This window comes from Jaculus jaculus, chromosome 3, assembly GCF_020740685.1.
Source record: "Jaculus jaculus isolate mJacJac1 chromosome 3, mJacJac1.mat.Y.cur, whole genome shotgun sequence".
NCBI lineage: Eukaryota > Metazoa > Chordata > Mammalia > Rodentia > Dipodidae > Jaculus > Jaculus jaculus.
The window spans coordinates 143,143,368-143,162,602 of NC_059104.1; the positions used below are offsets into that span (position 1 = coordinate 143,143,368).

General features: G+C 46.4%; 1 protein-coding gene across 2 annotated transcripts in view; it reads right to left on the reverse strand.

Moving 5' to 3' along the window:
- Slco3a1 (solute carrier organic anion transporter family member 3A1) overlaps positions 1-19,235 on the reverse strand; it is a 306,863-nt gene that overhangs the window by 52,455 nt on the left and 235,173 nt on the right. For both annotated transcript variants that reach the window (XM_004658168.2, XM_004658166.3), the window contains exon 4: positions 15,341-15,604. In XM_004658168.2, the coding sequence (XP_004658225.1) occupies positions 15,341-15,604 (264 nt within the window). The remainder of the gene's footprint in view (positions 1-15,340; positions 15,605-19,235) is intronic.

Sequence of the window (19,235 nt, forward strand, 5' to 3'; positions counted from 1 at the left end):
TTCTTCTTTGCCTCATCTTTTAGGGGTTCACCAGAAACACTAAAATATTTTTAAGTGGTGAGAAGATATTTCTGCCCCTCCACAAAAAAAAAAAAAAATGAAGAGTTTGGAGTTTGTTTCTCAAAAAGGGAATTGTAACATGTATATTATAAATTATATATACCAACATGTTTAAGATTATGTCATTATGTCTACTTATGAAATATATATATATCACTATATATAGATATAACTATACTATATATGCATGTCAAGAAAATACATTTAATCTTCTTAGTTTCAAGGAAAAAACAAAGCAGAGATCAGCCAAATCAACCCTTCCTCCCCACCTAGCTGATCAGTTTTTACCTGGGGCCACCAGAGTGGCTCTACAGGGGTCTTGGCTATCACTTTTGTTATCATCATCCCCTACATGGCAACTGGTGAGATCAGCTCAAATACCCACTCTGCTCAGGCTTGTGTCTACTCCCTGCTGATCAAGTTGACGGTGTTCTGCAACATGTCCTGCCTTCCCTCCAGCCCCGCCCCATGGCTCACACCGTTTCTTTCCCCTGCACCTAAATCTTGTGTTTGGGGCTCTTGCTCTGTCTGTAAGTCTTGACTGCCCACACCCCCTGTTTTCCAGGTCTTCCTTTCTCATCACTCATCCTAACTTGGAAGATGGCTGCAGCCAGCCTTGGGTGCTTGGAACTTCCCTGAGAACTAGCACTGGGTAAAAGCACTGGCTTATGCATGACATGATATCCCAATCAGGCCTGATAACAGTGGTGTTGAGGCCACATGTTTCAATCTTTCTTCATTTACTACATTTGATTTTTCTTATGATATGCAATTTCATAAGCCATGGAGACATCCTCTTATATTGGTGCTTTTTAAAATTGTGGCATTTTTTTAAGTCCTTTGACAATATGCACATTAACCAGGTATTTCAAGCAATTAGAATACTTGGCACATGGTCTTTAGGCAGCTCTCCTCAATGACAGTGTGATGATGTATCCTGGCAGGACATGGCAGGACACCAGAGTGCTCCTAGGGGACCTGGACAGCCCTATCACTTCAGCGTGTGCACCTTTACCTGATTGTGGAGAGCTGCTCCTCAGTAGCTGCTGTTCTAGAGCCTCTGCTGGAGACTAAAATCGATGCCTGCTCAAATCCCTTACATAACATAGCATAGAGTTTGCATATAACTCCTGGCCATTCTCTCATATACCTTAAGTCATCTCTAAATTACTTACATCAAACTTGAGGTGGATGCTATGTGCACAGCTGCCATACCATACTCTTTAGGAAATCAGCATAAGAGAAGGTCTGCATGTGCTCAGTATAGATGCAGCTTCCTACCGAATGTGTCATATCGGCAGCTGGCTAGTTCTATGTATGTGAATCCTGCATATAGGGAAGGCCAACCATATTCACAAAATAATTAATCAAAAAGCCGGGTGTGGTGGCGCATGCCTTTTATCCCAGCACTCGGGAGGCAAGGGTAGGTGGATCTCCATGAGTTCCAGGTCACCCTGAGACTACATAATTAATTCCAGGTCACCTTGGATCAGAGAGAGACCCTACCTCAAAAAAACAACAAAATAATTTAACCAAAACATAGCTGCTTAATCAAATGTTACACCTAGGACAAGCAAAGCAATTCAGAGTTATTTTAAGGCAAATCCTATGAAACTCATTGACTTATGTACATAAGTGATACAGGTGAAATTCAGGATTAGGTAAAAATTGCAAAACTGGTATTCCAGTGATTAAAGTTAGGAGATTTCTGCTCTTTTGTTACTCAATAACAATAATGGGGGACAATGATATATGGCATAGTTATTTCTACCTGTATAGATAAGACATGGAGTCTCATATGAGTTAGCTACTCTATTAAGTCTTGGAAAACCCAATCAGTGCCTGTGGCCATATAAAATAAGCAGGTTGGCTGAGAGTCTACCATTGCATTCTAAGGTGATGAATTAACCAGCTGTCCTAAAGAAGAGAGCTAATTACACAGGCTCAATCACATCTCCTAGGAGATGAAACCTCTAAATGGCTCAACTAATTAGAATAAAATAATAATAGGAGATACATAAGTTTTTAATAATGTTAACAGACAAGCTCAATACATCAAAATGACAGGACAATGGGTCACAACTAGCAGATACACAAAACTTAAAATGTATCACTTCCAGGAAAGACACCGGGTTTCAAAAGGATTAAAATCCTTAGGGAGGATAAGGTTTGAAGGCTCTGACATAGGAAAGGAATGGGCACCGCCAGATGACTAGGAGCTCAAAAGCACCGTGGGCTGAGCAACTCGATATCGCAGCATCCTCAATGAGAAGTAACCACAAATGGGAACAGTAGGCAGACTCAGCCGTTCTGCATTGCTTTCTGAGGCCTTAGGAAGGCAACTTGGAGATTAGCTAAATGTACAAGTGAGACAAAAACTTTACAAAGCACATGAAGAGGAATGAAGATGCTAAGAAAACAACTTTGAATCCATGGCATTTATACACTTGCTCCATGCTTTGCTTTGAGGGCACTGGTCTTTATGGCTGGGCTCTCTGTCTATTCTTTATAAGGCTTTAAACATTTATGACAATCTGACTTTTTAGAAGTATCATTTCAAATAAATGCCTTGGAGTATTTGCTTTGAGAGTCTGTGTTTAAATGTTAAGAACTTTCCTTTGTTAAATCCATATTGTTTTTAAAGTATTGTACAAATATCGAGAGTAATATTGACTGCACAGTGTAAAAATGTGGTTTAACAAATATTAGAAAATGAACACACTGAATATAAACAGAGGGTAATTTGGCTTTAGGTACCAAAGCTCCTTGGATGTTAAGACACCATCGTGGTAAATCACTGTGGACAAGTAGAGGCAAATGTGCTGCAGTGTGAGCCAAACGAGATGTTCGTAGAATGTACAAGCAGCTAGTTGATGGTAGCTTATATCATGAATGCCAAACCTCACACTAAAACGTGCAGTGCAGATCTCACTGGGGGATCACAGCACCTCTTTGGAATGAATGAATTTGTAAGTTCTGGCTGTTGATACATTTTGGCACACAACACCGTTCATCACTGTGCTCTTTTGAAATGAAGATATGTAGATTGTGGAAATTTTGCCAACAATGAATGGGCAGATTGGGGACATTCCAGGAAAATGATCCTCTGGCATGCTTTCACCATAGTCTTCATTCCCTCTGTTGGGGTACAATCTCTTTAAAGTGTGGGCTCTGGAAGAATAAAGTGCTGTACCCATCCCAGGTCACACTGCCAGAGCTTCAAACTGGTGACTGTTCTCTAGCTTAGAAATGACACTGATGAGTTGGAGGAGCAGGTCAGAGGATAAATTGCTTGCTGTACAAGTGTGAGATCGCCAGCATTCATATAAGTGCTGAGTGAGTTTAGGAGCCCACTAGTAATCCTAATGCTCAAGAAATGGAGAAAGGGGCTATCTAAACTCGATGAAGTGGTAAGCTCTGAGTTCAATGCAAGACCCTGCTTCAATACCTAAGATGAGGAGTGATTGAGGAAGACACCTAGTGTCGACTTCTGACCTCCATGTGCCTGTGCACACACACGCACATGCATACCCACATGCACACCGCACATAAACACACTCAGAACTGAAAAAGAAGTGACACTGATAATTATTTGAGTTGTATCATCATATCTTTTTAGTCCCTAGTATTGTCTTGACCTTAATCACGGTCTTCATGATAGGTTTGGGGAAGGGCAGGGCCCTGGCTCAACAAAGGAAATCCCAGTTAAGGAAGGATTTCTGTAAGTATTTTAATTACTCCAGAGATAGTTTTACTTCTCTATTAAGACGGGTGCATGCCTGCTTTTGTCTGAATATCTCATGACTAATTTCTCCTTGAACTAGAGGTTATTAAAAAAAAGTACTAAATTCATGAATCACTGGGCTGAGGATCTAGAGAAGCCTCAGTGAGCTTTTTCTGAATAATGCACTGTTTTTTCTCTGTGTTTTAAAAAATATTTTATTTATTTGAGAAAGAAAAACATAAGCAGAGAGAGAGAGAGAATGGTATATTCCAGGGACTCCAACCACTGCAAACAAACTCCAGATGCATATACCACCTTGCGCCTTTGGCTATGTGGATACTGGGGAATTGAACATGGGTCCTTAGGTTTCACAGGCAAGTGGCTTCTAAGCACTAGGCCATTTCTACAGACCTGTGTTTCTTTTTCTTTTAACCAAGGTGATTGGCTTCTAGAAATAACAGTTTTCCTCAGTCCTATTATTTTCCTCTCACATTCTTCCTCCCATTCCCAATTTATTTGTAGCATGATCAGAGAGGTACTCCCCTTCACAGGGTTAGCCAGCCTTCCACTACTCCAGCGTGTGAAAAAGGTCTTTTAATTATTTCAATCCTATGGCAATACTGCCTACAAGCCTTTCACTGAAATGGATTGCCAAAGCCATAAATTCCTGCCTTTCCAGGGAAGAAGTAGCTAATGAGGTGGCCCAGAGAAACAGATTAGTGAAGCAGGCCACATCAGGCCATTGAACAGGTACAACCCCCTTTACAACTGACTTCTCACTACTGCTTCTGCCTCTGAGGCTGTGAGCTGGAGGGTGGGAGGGAGGTTGGCTTGAATTACGCAGTCTGCCCAGCCAGGAAGCCTCTCCCAGTATGAGGAACCAGAGTGCAGTCTCCAACAGGATAGTAGAAAAGTGGAAACAGCATCATGGGAGCCAGCTCCAGGGAGAGTAGGCACATGCATGTTTATGAAGGTCACAGGACAACCTTGGGTGCCATTCCTCAGGTACCGCCCACCTTTTTTGAGACCCGGTCACTCACTGACCTGGAACGCACCAGGTAGGCTAGTCTGGCTGGCCAGTAAGCCCTAGGGATCTGTCTGTTTCAACTCCTCAATGCTAGCATTATAATAATGTACTATCATGCTTGATTTTTTAATCACTTGGGTGCTGAGGACCAAACTGAGGTCCGCATTCTTATAAGGAAAGCATCTGTTGACAGTGCCTGGTATTTATTAGGCATCTTCTTTTATGGAATATGGGGCTCACATCTAATGATGGGCCCATTCCTGTTGTCATAAGGGTTTTCACATGGGAGACCAGAGGACTCAGGCTAAGCTTTGGTCCCAGAGATTACAGCTCTGGGTAGGCACATGTAAATCCAACTGGAAGGCTGCTATATCATGCCCAGAAATCAGAGAGTCTACTGCAAACTCTCAGAAGACATTCCTGTAGAACAGAGATGTTCTGTAAAATTGTGTCTCCTTTAGAAGGGGGAAAAGCAGATATGGGGACATCAGGAGGCCTGACAGAAATGGTGCATTGGTTAAGTACCAATTACTAACCTAAGTGGTCACCCATCAATCCATCAACTTACAATATCACCCTCACAACAGACATGTGATCTGAGGCCATTAAAACACTCACTCCATTTACAGAAGGGGAAACTGAGGTACAGAGCAGTCCCACAGTGAAAGAGCCACAGCATGAACCTGTGATAAGTGTATTGTTCTGTTCTGGTTCTGTGAAGTACTATTCGTGGCTTGGAAACTGAGCAAGCTACTCCTGGTCATCAAAGCTGCAAGTTGATTCACAGAAATAACAAGAACGAAAATTTACAGTGGACTTAAGGAGAAAATAACCTGATCTTGTATGGATCCAGACTCAGTCCAGATCTTTTTGGAGTAAAAGAGCTAGGGCAGGTGATAGAGAGAGAGGGGGAGAAAAGTAAAAGGAGTTGGGGGGGATGAAGGAGCTCTGTATTACAGAAAAGGTTTTGCTCAGTAGAGCTGTAGACAACCTAGAAACATGCTATAAGGAGACAGGTGCTGGGGAGTGGAATTTTGGCCCCAAGTCTTAGGTCTTCCACTGGAGCACATTCTCATCCCACTGATGTGAACACGAAACTGGATCTGAGTGTGGAAGACATGTGGTCCAGCATTTCAGGTGCACAGGTAGGAGTTCAATGAGAAGGAAAGCTAAAACAGAAGCAATCCAGGGCCAGCTGAGAGATTCGTGACATTTGTATAGTGTTCCTTGGAGTGGTGAAGATGCCAGGCTTGCTGTGGGAATGTATCTGTGTGAATGGAGTAGAAGTGACATTCAGGAAGATACTGGGACAGGGCACCCATGACCATGGGTGGCTTGAGCTCCAGAGTGTCAGCACTGGAGCCCAAGTCTTCCCAAGGAGAGGTGCCTCCTCCAGAGGAGCAGGCAACAGGAAGAAGGTGCTCTTTTGTTGATTGAGAACTTCATTATATTGCATATTGCTCATATTCCCATTAGGTTATCTTCTTATATTCCCTCACCCTCATTCCACCAAGGACCTTCTTCAGTGGGGTTATTGGCATTCATGAATGCCCCAGCCAGCCTCTGGGGATGGTGGGGGCAATGCTTCATAGTGCACTTTACCATTCTGTGGCTCTTATATTCTTTTGCTCCCTCTTCCACAACATTCACTAAGCCTTGTAGGGCATGTTATAAATCTCCTGTACTGTTGAGCTCTCAGCAGACTCTGATTTTCTGCTTTGATGAGTTTTGTGTCTCTTCAGCGCCTGCTGTCATGTCCTTGGAAGAGATTCTTAGGTTAGCAGTGAGAGCAGCACTCATATTTAACTGGCCATTGCCTCTGTGATGTTTCCTGGGCCCAAGGTGTTCTTATCCACATACCCTTCTAAGACTTGAAAGTAGCAAAACAGTGGCATGGTGGTTCTCAGTGCAAACCCCTCTGGAATCTACTCAGTGTGTTCTGCTTTGATCTCTGTACTGAAATTGTCCTTCACTGCCTTTCTCTTCAATGAATTGCTGCCAATATACCACTGTTCATGCTCTCAGACTGGGAAGGTGATCCCAGGACACGTGACCACTCAACAATTACAACAACCACGATGTTTGTTGAGCTGTCACAGTTGGTCCTAAGCAGGGAGGTCAGTATCATCATTTCAGACACAGGCAACCATGGCTTCTTGGAGAGACTGTAAACTCCACCTTGCACAGGAATGCAAAGCAAGCATTTGAAAGAGGGCAGATTAGAATTCAAATCAGCCTGAATTCCAGAGACCATGATTTTAATCTTCACACTGACATGGAGCTTTTGAACCCACAAAAAATTCTCCTGAAGTTGGGTTGCTATAAAGGCTTTTACAACATGTGGGATGCAAGAGAATAGAGAAATGGAAGGAGCTAGGGTGAAATCTTCCTATCAGGAATAAAGAAAGGGAAGGAGGGAAAGAGGGAAGGAAGAAAAGTAAAATGTCAAAGGGTACTTTAAGCAGTCACCTCTACTTCCAGCTAAACTCCAAGATCCTCTTCTGTGAGAATGGGCCTCACCTTCTGACAATGGCATAGTCCTGGCTGTCCCTAAGTGCTCTTGAAAGTGAAAAGTCTAGAGATAAGAGAAAGACTGCAAGAGAAATAATAACTCGCAGGAAAGAAATGTGTGGTAAACACCCAAGTTATTGTAAATGACTACCTTAGAGACAAACCCCTAAGCTATTTCCTGAAACACTGGACTTGCAGCAGCCCTTCTCAGAGCCCTCACTATGCTCAAGTCGCTGTGAATGTCTAAGAGGTTTCATACTCTGCAGTGTCCCGCGTATTTGTGAGCGGTTTCCCTCAGCACTTCACTTTATTTAAGTCCTACTGCTAGGGGTGAGGGATGAGTTCTGATCTGTCATTCCTTAATTCACAAAGTTGCCTCTTGTTTCTAGTGTTATGATGCATGTGCATTGTTGTAGTCAGTTTCATGTTATGGGGATGAACTGCCAAACAAGGCACTGTTTTTTTGGAGAACGGGATTGATTTGAAGCTTACAGGTCCAGAGGAGTTCCACAATGGCAGAAGAATCTGGCTCCCTTTCACAGGTCCTCGCAGACAGAAATACCACCAGCAGCACCACCAGCGAGCACACGCCAGGAACCCCAGGCACAGCTGAGATTGCTCTGTGCATATCTTAGGCTAGAATTCCAGATCGTCCACAAACACACCTTAGGACTGAACCCTGGAATCCGCCCACAGTGATACCTCTTCCAGCCAGGCTGGAGATACAAGTTACAAGCTTTCATGAACTCCTGAATTTAACGTGGGGCATCCACCCAAATTACCACATGCATGAATGCACAGGTGTCGGTGTACATGTGTGTGCATGGAGGCCAGACTTTGACTTTGACGGTCTTCCTTATTAACTGTCTACTTTACTTACCAAGGCAGGGTCTCTCTCTCACTTGAATGCAGAGCTCATCAATTTGGCTGGTGTAGCTAGCTAGCTTGCCCCAGGGATCTTGCCTCTTCCCCCAGAACACTGAGATTACAAGTGGGTGGCCACACTCACTCAGCATTGAAATAAGTGCTTCTGGGGATCTGAAGTCCGATCCTTATACTTGCTTGGTGAGCACTTTATCACGCAGGCATTTCCTCAACTCCACATTCATTTGTGTCTTTATGGTACTTTTTTTTTTTTTTTTTTTTTTAGGCAGGGTCTCACTCTATCCTAGGCTGACCTAAAACTCACTCTATGTAGTCCCAGGCTGGTCTTAAACTCACAGCTATCCTCCTACTTCTGCCTCCTGAGTGCTGGGATTAATGACATGCACCACCATGCCTTGCCAAATTCATTTTTAACTGGGGATTTATGTAGAATCATCCTGCCAGATATCCTAATGCCTAGTCTTCCCCTTCCCTCCCATGAGACCAGGATTTCTGGGGTGGTGCGCACATGCGGGAGCGCTTCTAGACACTGAACAGTTGATACTGACTCAAATGCCCAGGGAGGAAACAAGGGCTCATACAACAAAGTCCAGATACTTAGAAGGTCAATACCAAAGCTTCTGTAATCCATTTGTAATTTTACTGAGTTGCTTCATATAACGGACTCTGCAGCTTAAGGGATCTGCCCCCACCTGACTTCTGCCCTGACCTTTTCTCAGCTGCAGGCTACAAAACCACATCTGGGCATGCCTGTCCATGTGCCCTGTCCAGGCCTGCCTTCCCGGGACAAGGACCTGCTCCTCTCTCCTCTGTAAGAGCCTTACTTCTCCTTTCTGATAGGCCTGCAAACCTGAACCCTCAAATATGCCTTGTTTTGTCCTCAATATAGCCACTGGAACTTCTTGGGGCTCTCATCATCTTCTACTCTAAATTCTTACAGCCTTTGACAAGTGGCAATAGAGAAAAAAAAAAAAAAAAAAAAAAAGAGCTCGATGGCCAGGTAGTTATGAACAAGATGGAGTTAACAAGAAAAGCCAGTCAGTCTCCAGAGCTGCCTTCTCAGAGCCTGTCATGTGCTGATGTAAAGCATGAATCGCCGTGAAGATCATAGTCATATACATATTCCCACTTATTTACCCCTCAACAATTTCCCTGTGCTTATGTTGCTGATTCGTGTTCTCGTGAGCATCTCAGGGAACTAATGCTTCAAGGATCCCGTTCTAGAAAACACTGCTGCTTACTTCCTTTCTCATTTATTCAACAAACACTCTGGGATATCGACTGTGCCTGGAATCCTGTTGGGGACCCTCTGATTTTGTCTGAAACAAAACGGCTTTGGTGAAACAGCCCGAGTCGAGCAGCTTATCCGAGGATAGATCCCTCAGTGCTGGTCCCCAGCAGGCCCTGCACATTATTAGCCACCATCCCACCTGGTCCCTATGGAACCATAACCATAACTCCTGTGACAGAGCAGGAAGTGAGTCACAGCCGGGCACTCAGGACCACCAGCATTTTGGAATGCAGACGTTTTCTTTCACCGTGGAATCGAGAAGGTAGATTTTCTCAGGAAATATACAGGAGGGTAGAGCCCAGCTCTGAGGACCAATCTCAGAATACATGGGGGGGGGAGCAGCCTGAGCACTCTTAAGAGCACTAGACCCCCCTCAACACCACTCAGCTGAAAGGCACAGGCCCCTCATTAAGAGAAATTTACCAGTAACAGACTGGTAAACTAGAAAGGGACCAAAAGGCCCTGGCAGGGATATAGAAGCACCAGTCTGAGAGGGGTCCTATAGTAGGCGGTCACTGTGCTTTCACCCAAGGGATAACACACTGGCCTGACCCTGGGAGAAGCCATGGAAGGCTTTGCCACAATATTTTCTAAAGTTTTATTATCTTCTTTATTTGAGAGAGAGAATGGGTGTGCCAGGGTCGCTCGCTGCAAATGAACTTCAGATGAGTGCACCCCCTTGTTCATCTGGCTTATGTGGGTATGTGAGTCCTGGGGGAATTGAACCTGAGTCCTTTGGTTTTGCATCTTAACCGCTAAGCCATCTCTCCAGCCCTTTGCCACAATGTTTATGGACAACTATCCCCACAAGGCAAGGGTAAGGTGGCCTCACTAATTGATCCAGCATATGCTCCCTGGCAGGGTTGTCATTTGTAGGCTTAGCACAGAAATGTGCAGAAGTCTTACCATGAGTTTACAGATGGGCTTTACATGGGCCAAAGCTCTGCGAGGTGGGAAGTGGGCAGAGGGGTAACAGGGGTGCTTTAAGAAGTTGAGAAGTACATTGGGCTTGGAGATGCACTTCCAGGGATTCATTCATTCCTCCCCTTAGCAAACAGCAGAATTCAGCATCTGCTGCCAGCCTGGTACTTGGCCTGAATTTTCTTTCTCCTTTTGGTTTCGTTCAGGAGCCCAGCCCATGGGATGGAGCCACCCACATTCAGGTTGAGTCTATCATGCTTTGTTAAACCTTCTGGAAACACCCTGATATATACACCTTAAGGTGTGTTTCCAAGGTGATTCTAAATCCCATCAAGTTGACAATCCTCCAGGAAACAGGCAGACTGCAACTAGAAGAGATCAGAGGCCAGATTCAGAAGCAGGGATTTGGAGGTGGGGGGGGTGGCGAAGTCGACAAACTGCAGGGGTGGGCTGTGCTGGCTGGGGTCGCAGTCTCAAAGACCTGGCAGATCTGAGCTCCTTTGCCAGGGAAGCTCTGCTCTGCTAGATGGGGGCTCCCTGCATGCCTGGCTCAGCTATCTTGTCAAGGGTTGTAAGAGACCACTTGGCTGTCAGGGTGAAGGGCTGAAACAAGAGTCCTCAGCTTCTGACTGCCCCTCTCTCAGCAATCAAAGGATGGACTCACCGTGGACTTCTAACCTGTGGTGCAATTACACTGATCACAGCTAGAGTGCCCAGGGAAGATCAGGACCTGTCAGAGCTGCCAGTGTGTGTGTGTGTGTGGGGGGGGTCATCTTTCCTTCTCAGTAGTGGTTCTGCCTGAACACCCATTGTTTTAGGGGACATCTGTGCTGCTGTAGGCCGCAGCCAGAGTTTTAATACATTATGGTGAAAAGTCAGCACCTGGTGATGCCACATATTCTTTAAGAGAGCCTGTTCAATGTCAGAAGATACAGCGCCATGTCACACAGTAAAGGAGACAGGCACTGAGCTTTTACTGGGGTTCAAATGTCTTTCTGTCTCAAAGCTCTGATATCCTTATAGGTAACAGTTTCAATGCTTCACAGAGAGGGAAAGTTTTAATTTGGTAATGCAGAAAAGCAATCATCACTTGCTGCTGCTGTGTGTGTGTACATGTATGTGCACATGTATGCTAGCAGGAAGTGCTCATTTGATACCTCAGTCATTCAAAAGGTCCTGTCTGCATGCCTGGCCCTGTACTCACACTGGAAATGGGCTGATTAATGACAGCTTCATTCTTGGGTGGATGCAGACAGGCAGCCAGATCACCTTGGCAGTGTCATCATTGGGGCTTTGCAGAGACCAAGTGGATGGCAGTGCAATGCAGCTAACTGCCCTGGAAACATGGGGCCATTTTCAGCAAAGGGCAGAGGAGATGTAGCTTTCTGCAGAAGGGAGGGTGGAGTGCATGCTAGAGTGGACCAAGGGAGGAAGGACATTTCAGGCAGAAAGAAACTGTAAAGAGGACAGAAAGGGGGTGCGGAAGGAGCCCAAGTCCTTCCCACCAAGGCTTCCCAGGAAAAGTGATGCTGGAGACAATTTGCAATGAAATGCCAACTGTGGAAGTGACACTGGATGCACTAGCTGAGAATTACAAGGCATGTCCATGTCTATTACAAAACTGTGGATGTGAGATTTACCACTGTAGGTGAAAATAATGTAGAGTATTTATTACAGTCTCTTGGAGCCCTTCCTCGCTCCAAGTAGCCTTTCACAAATTCTGCAAGCCCTGCACATTCCAGGTACAGTCCTGCCAACCCATGGCTTTCTGTCATGAGAGGAGAGAGAAGAACAGAACTAGACATGGAGGAAGAAGACGGGGAATCAAAATAAGTCCCTCAAGAGTAGTGTCATCAGGGAGAAGGGTTCTCAGAGTCAGGGCTTACAGGAGAAGTGATCAGATAACACAGCTGAGATGCACAAATGTGCCTTGGATTGACAGCCTCACCCCCACCCAGGGGAGATGTTGCAGTTTAATAATCCCAAGCATTTGTTTGTTGCTTGCTTTGTCAAAATGCTTATGTGACAGTCACTACAAGCTGGGGACTCCCAGCCTGTTCTGGAATAAGATCTGTTGTTTTTCATCTCTCACTCTCTACCAAAGGTTACAAACTCAACTGATGGCTGCTTTTGCTGCAAACAGACCTTCAAAGCCTACTTGATTTTTACGTGTGTGTGTGTGTGTGTGTGTGTGTGTGTGTTAAACTTTAAACATGAACCACAAACCCAGATTCTCAGATTACCACAGTTCAAGTTTCTCTACAAATGGGAGTCAGTAGTAATACCAACCTCAGGCAATGGCTGTAAAGATGAAACCAGATCTCCACGTTAAAGCCAAGGGGAGTTAATTGCCATGGCCAAGACTGTGCACTAGGGAGTGGCTGAGCTGAACTTGAACGCAGGAGGCTCTGCCTGCATGTAGGCTGCCCTCTGTTTCTCCCAGAAGCCTTTGAAGACTGTAAGGGGATGAAGGGCTGCTGCTCTTGACAGCTCTGCTCAGGGGCCTGCAGAGTGACAGGAGACACGGACTGATGGAGGAAGACAAACTTTGGCAAGCTCAAACAAGACCTGTGAGAAATGGTGGCATCCATTTTTGAGAGCCACATGCATTCCTGTGATATGCATGACAGTGTTCATAAGCTGTGCTCAGCGATGTGCCTGGAGACCTGCAGGGGCTTTTGAGGCTCAGAATCAGATGGAGAGCTTGAGTGAGAGCACCAGGCAGGGTTTCAAGCTGTGTTTGCTGAAAATGTTCCCATGGGAAAGGCATTCATGTCATGGGAGAGTTACAAAGGATATAGCAGAGACAGGGGAGATGGCTGCAGAAGCACGAGGACCTGAGTGTGGGTCCCCAGCATCTATGCAAAATGCCAGGTGTGGCAATGAATACCTGCAGTCTAAGCACCATGGCGATGGGGGAAGGAAGATCTCTAGGCTTGCTGGCTTTTTGTCTAGACAAATCCGTGAGCTCCAGGTTCAGTGAGAGACCCTACCTCAAATAAGGCAGAGAGTGATTGAGGAAGGCTCCCAACATCACTTCTGGTCTCTCCACATGCACACACATCTACACGCACACAGAGAGTCTTTCCACATGCACACACACAGACACACACACACACACACACAGAGAGAGAGAGAGAGAGAGAGAGAGAGAGAGAGAGAGAGAAGCGTAGTAGCCACCTCTCACACAAGTGCTGGTATTATGTAATTTATTTAGTAACACAATAGCTCATGTAACCAGTTTCTGATTCTGGGGGTCAGTCTTCAGGAGACAAAACCTTTTCCCATTGCTGGGACATACTCTAGTCCCTTAGAGTGGATCAACTAAGTGGGAATTGCTCATTCTAAATGACAAGTCATTACTCATCAGAAGTGAAGGGCTCCATAGATCACAACACAGTATCACTTATGATCTATAGTGCCAGAACCATCTCCTCAGCTACCCATCATTCAGGTCAGGCACAGCCCCCAAAAGCTCACCTAGGTTTTGCTTTGCCCTCACCTACTGCCTGCCTCCCCTGCTGAAATAGGGGTATAAGCCACCCGGTTGCAGCCATGTTCCAAGCCGAAAAGAGCAAATGGAGCAGTGTGGGGCTGAACCACAGCCCAGGCACCCTGGAGCTGAGGCAGCCTCTCGAGACTCAGGCCAGCTCTGCCTCTGGCCTTGCTTCTTCCCTGCCCGTGGGAGGTAGCTCTGCAACATCCTGCCCTGCTTGCTGACAGGGTTTGTGCCTAGCTGGCGCTCCACACTGGCCTGCTGTCAACTGGAATTGTCCATCGTCCTTCTTAAAACTCCTCTTTCGAAGTCCAGAATGCTCTGACAGCCAAGAAGACCCAGTTTGCGTCCTTGGAGGTTGCCTTGGCTGGGTATACCCTGTCAATTGTACACTTAATACAACATCCCTCCTCAACCTATCAGAGAATTAAGTCAAGTGTTTGCCTTGCAAACATGAGGCTCTGAGTTTGGATCTCCAAAACCCATATACAAATGCCTGGCAGGTAGTAGACGGATCCCTGGGCTCACAGGCTAGCCAGTCTAGCCTAACATTGGAGAGCTCCAAGCCAGTGAACGATTCTGTATCAAATAAGGTGGGTGGTGTTCTTAAGGACAAACGAGGTTATTCCCTGGTCTTCATATACATCCATATACATAGATATACAAACACACCTACATGCATAAAAGAGGTAGTGAGTTGGGCTAGGAAGATGGCTCAGTGGTTAATTGTGCTTGCTTGCAAAGATAGCAGGCATAGGTTTAATTCCCTAGCACCCACATAAATCCAGACGCACAAGGTGGTGCATGACTCAGGAGTTGGCCTGTAGCAGCAAGAGGCCCCAGCATACCCATACATAAGTCTCTCTCCTAATCCTTCAAATAAATATATTTCTTTCAAAAGGCACCCCAAGCACCACTGTACCCAACAGAGGGATTCTCTTGTTAAGAGGAGGTTAACATTTCTTTCCGAGGAACACGTCTCTCATCTTTAGTGGAGTGACTCTAAAGAAACATTTTGCAAGTAGTTTTCAAAGAATGCCTGTGTCAGGCAAAGGCAGCCAATGTCAAAAGTGTTTGATGGCTTTGAGGAGTTCATATGTGGCCCCAAAGATCTCAAGAATTCTGTGGAAACGTTAGCTCCCCTCCCCCCTTGTTTCCTGTTCTTCCTTCTGTGGACATCTGAATTTATTGTATGTCAGGCCCTATACTAACCACTAGGATCCATCAATACACGGTGGCTCTCTTATTTTTCTTTTCATTAGCAAGTCCAATCATAAGTTAAACATGGGGATGGTGAGGGGCCAATTATGTAAAACAAACCATTTTATCGGAACACAAGAACTCCAGCACCCACCCTTTCCCATGTGCCCTCCCATTGTAATGTCCCCATTGTTCTGTTCATCAGTGGACCATGTGGCCTTTTACCTCTGAGCTGCTGGAAGCAGGAGGCACTGCTGTCTGGCTCTAGGGGGTGTCTGAGGACGCCGTTGCTGGGCTTGGGCCTCTCGTATTCTCTTTCGGGGAGCATAGCCTGCTCGCTCTCTATGGCAGGGTCTGAGTGCGGGGGCAGGGACTGCGGGAAGCCAAACATCAAGAGGGACGAGAAGAAGAGCAAGGCACCGCAGAGGAGAAAGCCGGCCCACCAAGCTCCAATCCAGCGCGGGTCATCGGGGGTGATGTCCAAGTTACCTGCCAACAGAAACAGCACACTCAGTGAGGAGGGACACGTGGGCTGGGACGATGAAGCTGAGGAGACAAGTGCCCTGCACAAATTCGGGGACTCTAGGCGCAGACGGAGGGTGGAGGCTGCTGGGCTGGGAAGCCTATCCGTTCCATTTCAGTGCTGCTGCTTCTCCCAGTGCTAAGACAGCACACTCCCTCCTTCATTTCCTTGTCTACCCGGCGCTTACATCCATCTAAACAAAAACAGCGAGAAGCCAGACAGCCGAAGCTGAATTGACTCATTTAGCAGCGCTGCCAAGGTGTGTTCACAAAAACACAAGGAAACATTTATTACCCAACAGGAGGTTTTTTGACTAGGCATACTCACTCTCACCTCCCCCAAAACAGCTCATCAGAAACGCCATTTAGTTACCCACTTTCTGTGTTAAATCAAGCTCATGGCTAAAAAAGGGACAAGGTATAGGATGGAGGTCAAAAACACTGAGGTGGACCTCGGTAGGCACCCAGGCTGTCTAGGTTGAGATCCTTCCCCCTTTTCTAGGGGACGTTGAACCCTATGACTCAGTTTACCAATCTGTATAACACCGATGTTGATGACAATGCCTACTTTGTACACTAATTAGGAAGAGGGAATGAGTTGTGCCAGGCACCAAGTGGTCAGATTCGTGTCCGGCGAGTGCTGGAGCACCGAGTGGATGTCAGCATGTCATTTATGCGAGAGTCCTCTGTTCCCGGGCGTCTACTCCTGGATCAGTTAACTCACAGCTTCTGGGTGGCTCAAGGCTTGACACCAGCCCCCGACTTTGAAAGCTCTACAGCAACTCTTGTGATCACAGGAAGTACGCCTGTGTTTCAGTGGCACCCAGTCTGGCTGCCCAGTACTGTTACTCTATTGATTGGCTAGCTGATGTCACGCGAACACGAGCTGCATTTACTCCTTGTTGTTTTGCCGCTTCCTCTATACGGCTGCCCAGCCAGCAGTCTGCCAAGATGAGCTGCCTAGCAAGTCCTGTTTCATGTTACACCATACTTCTGGAGCCCAGGAAGAGATTCTCGGAGACCGGAACTACAGTGTGTGAGCGAAGACCGCGGGCCTGCAGACCAGCACAAGATGGACGGACGGCTCCGGGAAGAGTAATGACCGCAGATAGCAGGCGAACACTTCCCCATTTATAAAGTGCTGTCCCCGAAGCCTCTTCCGCCAGTACTCGTGACAGTGCCGGTCATCACTTTCTGAGGATTTCCCTCCGCACCGGGCAGGATGCAACCATACCTCTTGACTCTTGTCTCTACCAGGCTGCTGAGTAGGGACTTTTATCCCCATTTTGGATATATGGGGAAACTGAGGCTTAAAAAGCCTAGCTTCCTTGCCTAAGTTTATAGACTGAAAATTGGAATACATGTATTTGCACTCCAAGGTTTGCACTCTTTACCCCTGTTCTAGACTGTGTATATGCATTGTGTGTGCACAGATATGTGCGCATGTGTGTGTGTGCATGAGCAAGTACAGGTGATAGTCAGAGGGATAAAATCTTAGGTGGTGGACCTCAGGTGTCTTTCACTTTTTTTTTTCCTGAGGTAGGGTCTCACTCTAGCCCAGGCTGACCTGGAATGCACTACGTAGTCTCAGGGTGGTCTTGAACTCACAGCAATCCTCCTACATCTGCCTCCCAAGTGCTGGGTTTGAAGGCGTGCTCCACCATGCCTGGCTCATCCACCTTTTTTAAGGTTGGCATTTCTCACTGGCCTGGATCTCACCATGTGGGCTATACTGGCTGGTCAGTTCACCCCAGGGATTCACCTGTCTCCTTTATGGTTTGGGATTACAAGTGGGTGTCACAAACCCAGGGACGCTAGAGATCACACTCACGTCCTCATGCTTGCACAGCTGCCACTGTACCAACAGATGGAGCTCGGGTGGACCCTGTGCTCTCTAGAAGGGCCTGTGCAATGGGCTACCATGTTTTGTTTTGTTTTTTTTTTCCTGGTAGAGGGCAAACTGGCTTTAGGACACTGGTGATCTCTGCCCTGCAGACCTTGAGTTATGCTCAATGGACAGTGGACTTTATGCAGTGTATACAGCTACATGAAGGAGAGAAGGGAGCACGAGTGGTGCTTTCCCCAGGCCTTCATCGCAGAGTTTGCAAACCAACAATGACAACTTTCTAGAGTCATAATGATGAAGAGCAGGGCTGCCCTGACCCAGGGTGCCTTCTGCCTGTAAAGCAGCTCTCCTACTAGTTTTACCTTTGTGTTTAAATAGGAGTTTCAATACATGGATGTTTAATTTTTTAAATCTTTTTTTTTATTTTTTTATTTATTTATTTGAGAGTGACAGACACAGAGAGAGAAAGACAGGTAGAGGGAGAGAGAGAGAATGGGCGCGCCAGGGCTTCCAGCCTCTGCAAACGAACTCCAGACGCGTGTGCCCCCTTGTGCATCTGGCTAACGTGGGACCTGGGAAACCGAGCCTCGAACCGGGGTCCTTAGGCTTCACAGGCAAGCGCTTAACCGCTAAGCCATCTCTCCAGCCCTGGATGTTTAATTTTTTAAAAAATTTTTTATTGGGGGTTGGGCACACCAGGGCCTCCAGCTGCTGGAAACGAAATCCAGATGCATGGGCCACCCTATATATCTGGCTGCACGTGGGTACTGGGAAAGTTAACCCTGGCCGCCCAGGTCAGGCTGCCCAGGTTGTTAGGATTGCAGGCAAATGCCTCAATGGCCAAGCCATCCCTCCAGCTCCAATGTGTAGATTTTTTTTTAACAGTGTATGTCATGAGAAAACTCAAGGTGATCCTAAAAGAATTGTCATGCAAATGGGGGAAGCGGAAAGGAAGTGAAATTACCTGGGGTAGTTGAATAAGGATGCTTTTACTAGTCGCTTAGTGTGCCTTTTCACCTGCTGCCAAGCAATGAATGAAAACAGAGAGAAAGGGAGCTGCCACCGTCTCCAGGCTCCATACAGGGGGGATTGAAAAGCTGGCAGATGTGAGGGAAAGACAGAAGAATCATAGCAGTTGTTGGAAGGGAAACAAAATTAGTACTGCATAAAGAGTCTTAGGAAATTAGTGACTCTGTTGTGTGTGTGAGAAAACATCCCCAGGAGCCGGCTGGCAGCAGTTTGTGTCACCTCATTCCCTGCGGGCATGCATGATGTGCAAAGCTGACTTTGCTCACATAGTCAAAGTCAGGGAAGAGCAGGGCACCCATGTCAGAACTGGAGCACACCTGCCTTGTGTGGGGGGCCCTGTGGGAAGGTGGGTGGAGGGCAGAACTTTGTTGATCTAGGAAAACAGTTGTTGGCTGTTTGGGGAGGTATTGATTCTTTTTGTCTCCATTTCAATTATCCAGAGCACTGGGGCAGGGAGAAACCAGCCTGGGAGTGTACTGCCCTCAGGACAGGGGAGGGTAAGCGCATGAGTGGGTTTCAATCAGGTGTGGGGAAGGTGACTCGTGCCTGAAGCTGGTCCCAGATGCTCCTCTACCCACGTCCATGCCACACCAAATAACGCTGTTATGAGATATCTTGGCTGCTTACAGTGAAAAATCTCTCTCTCCTTTCTTGGTGACTGTTAACGTCCATGAATGACCATTCCATCATATTGTGATATTGTGGGAGGGCTCTCTGTGTGCA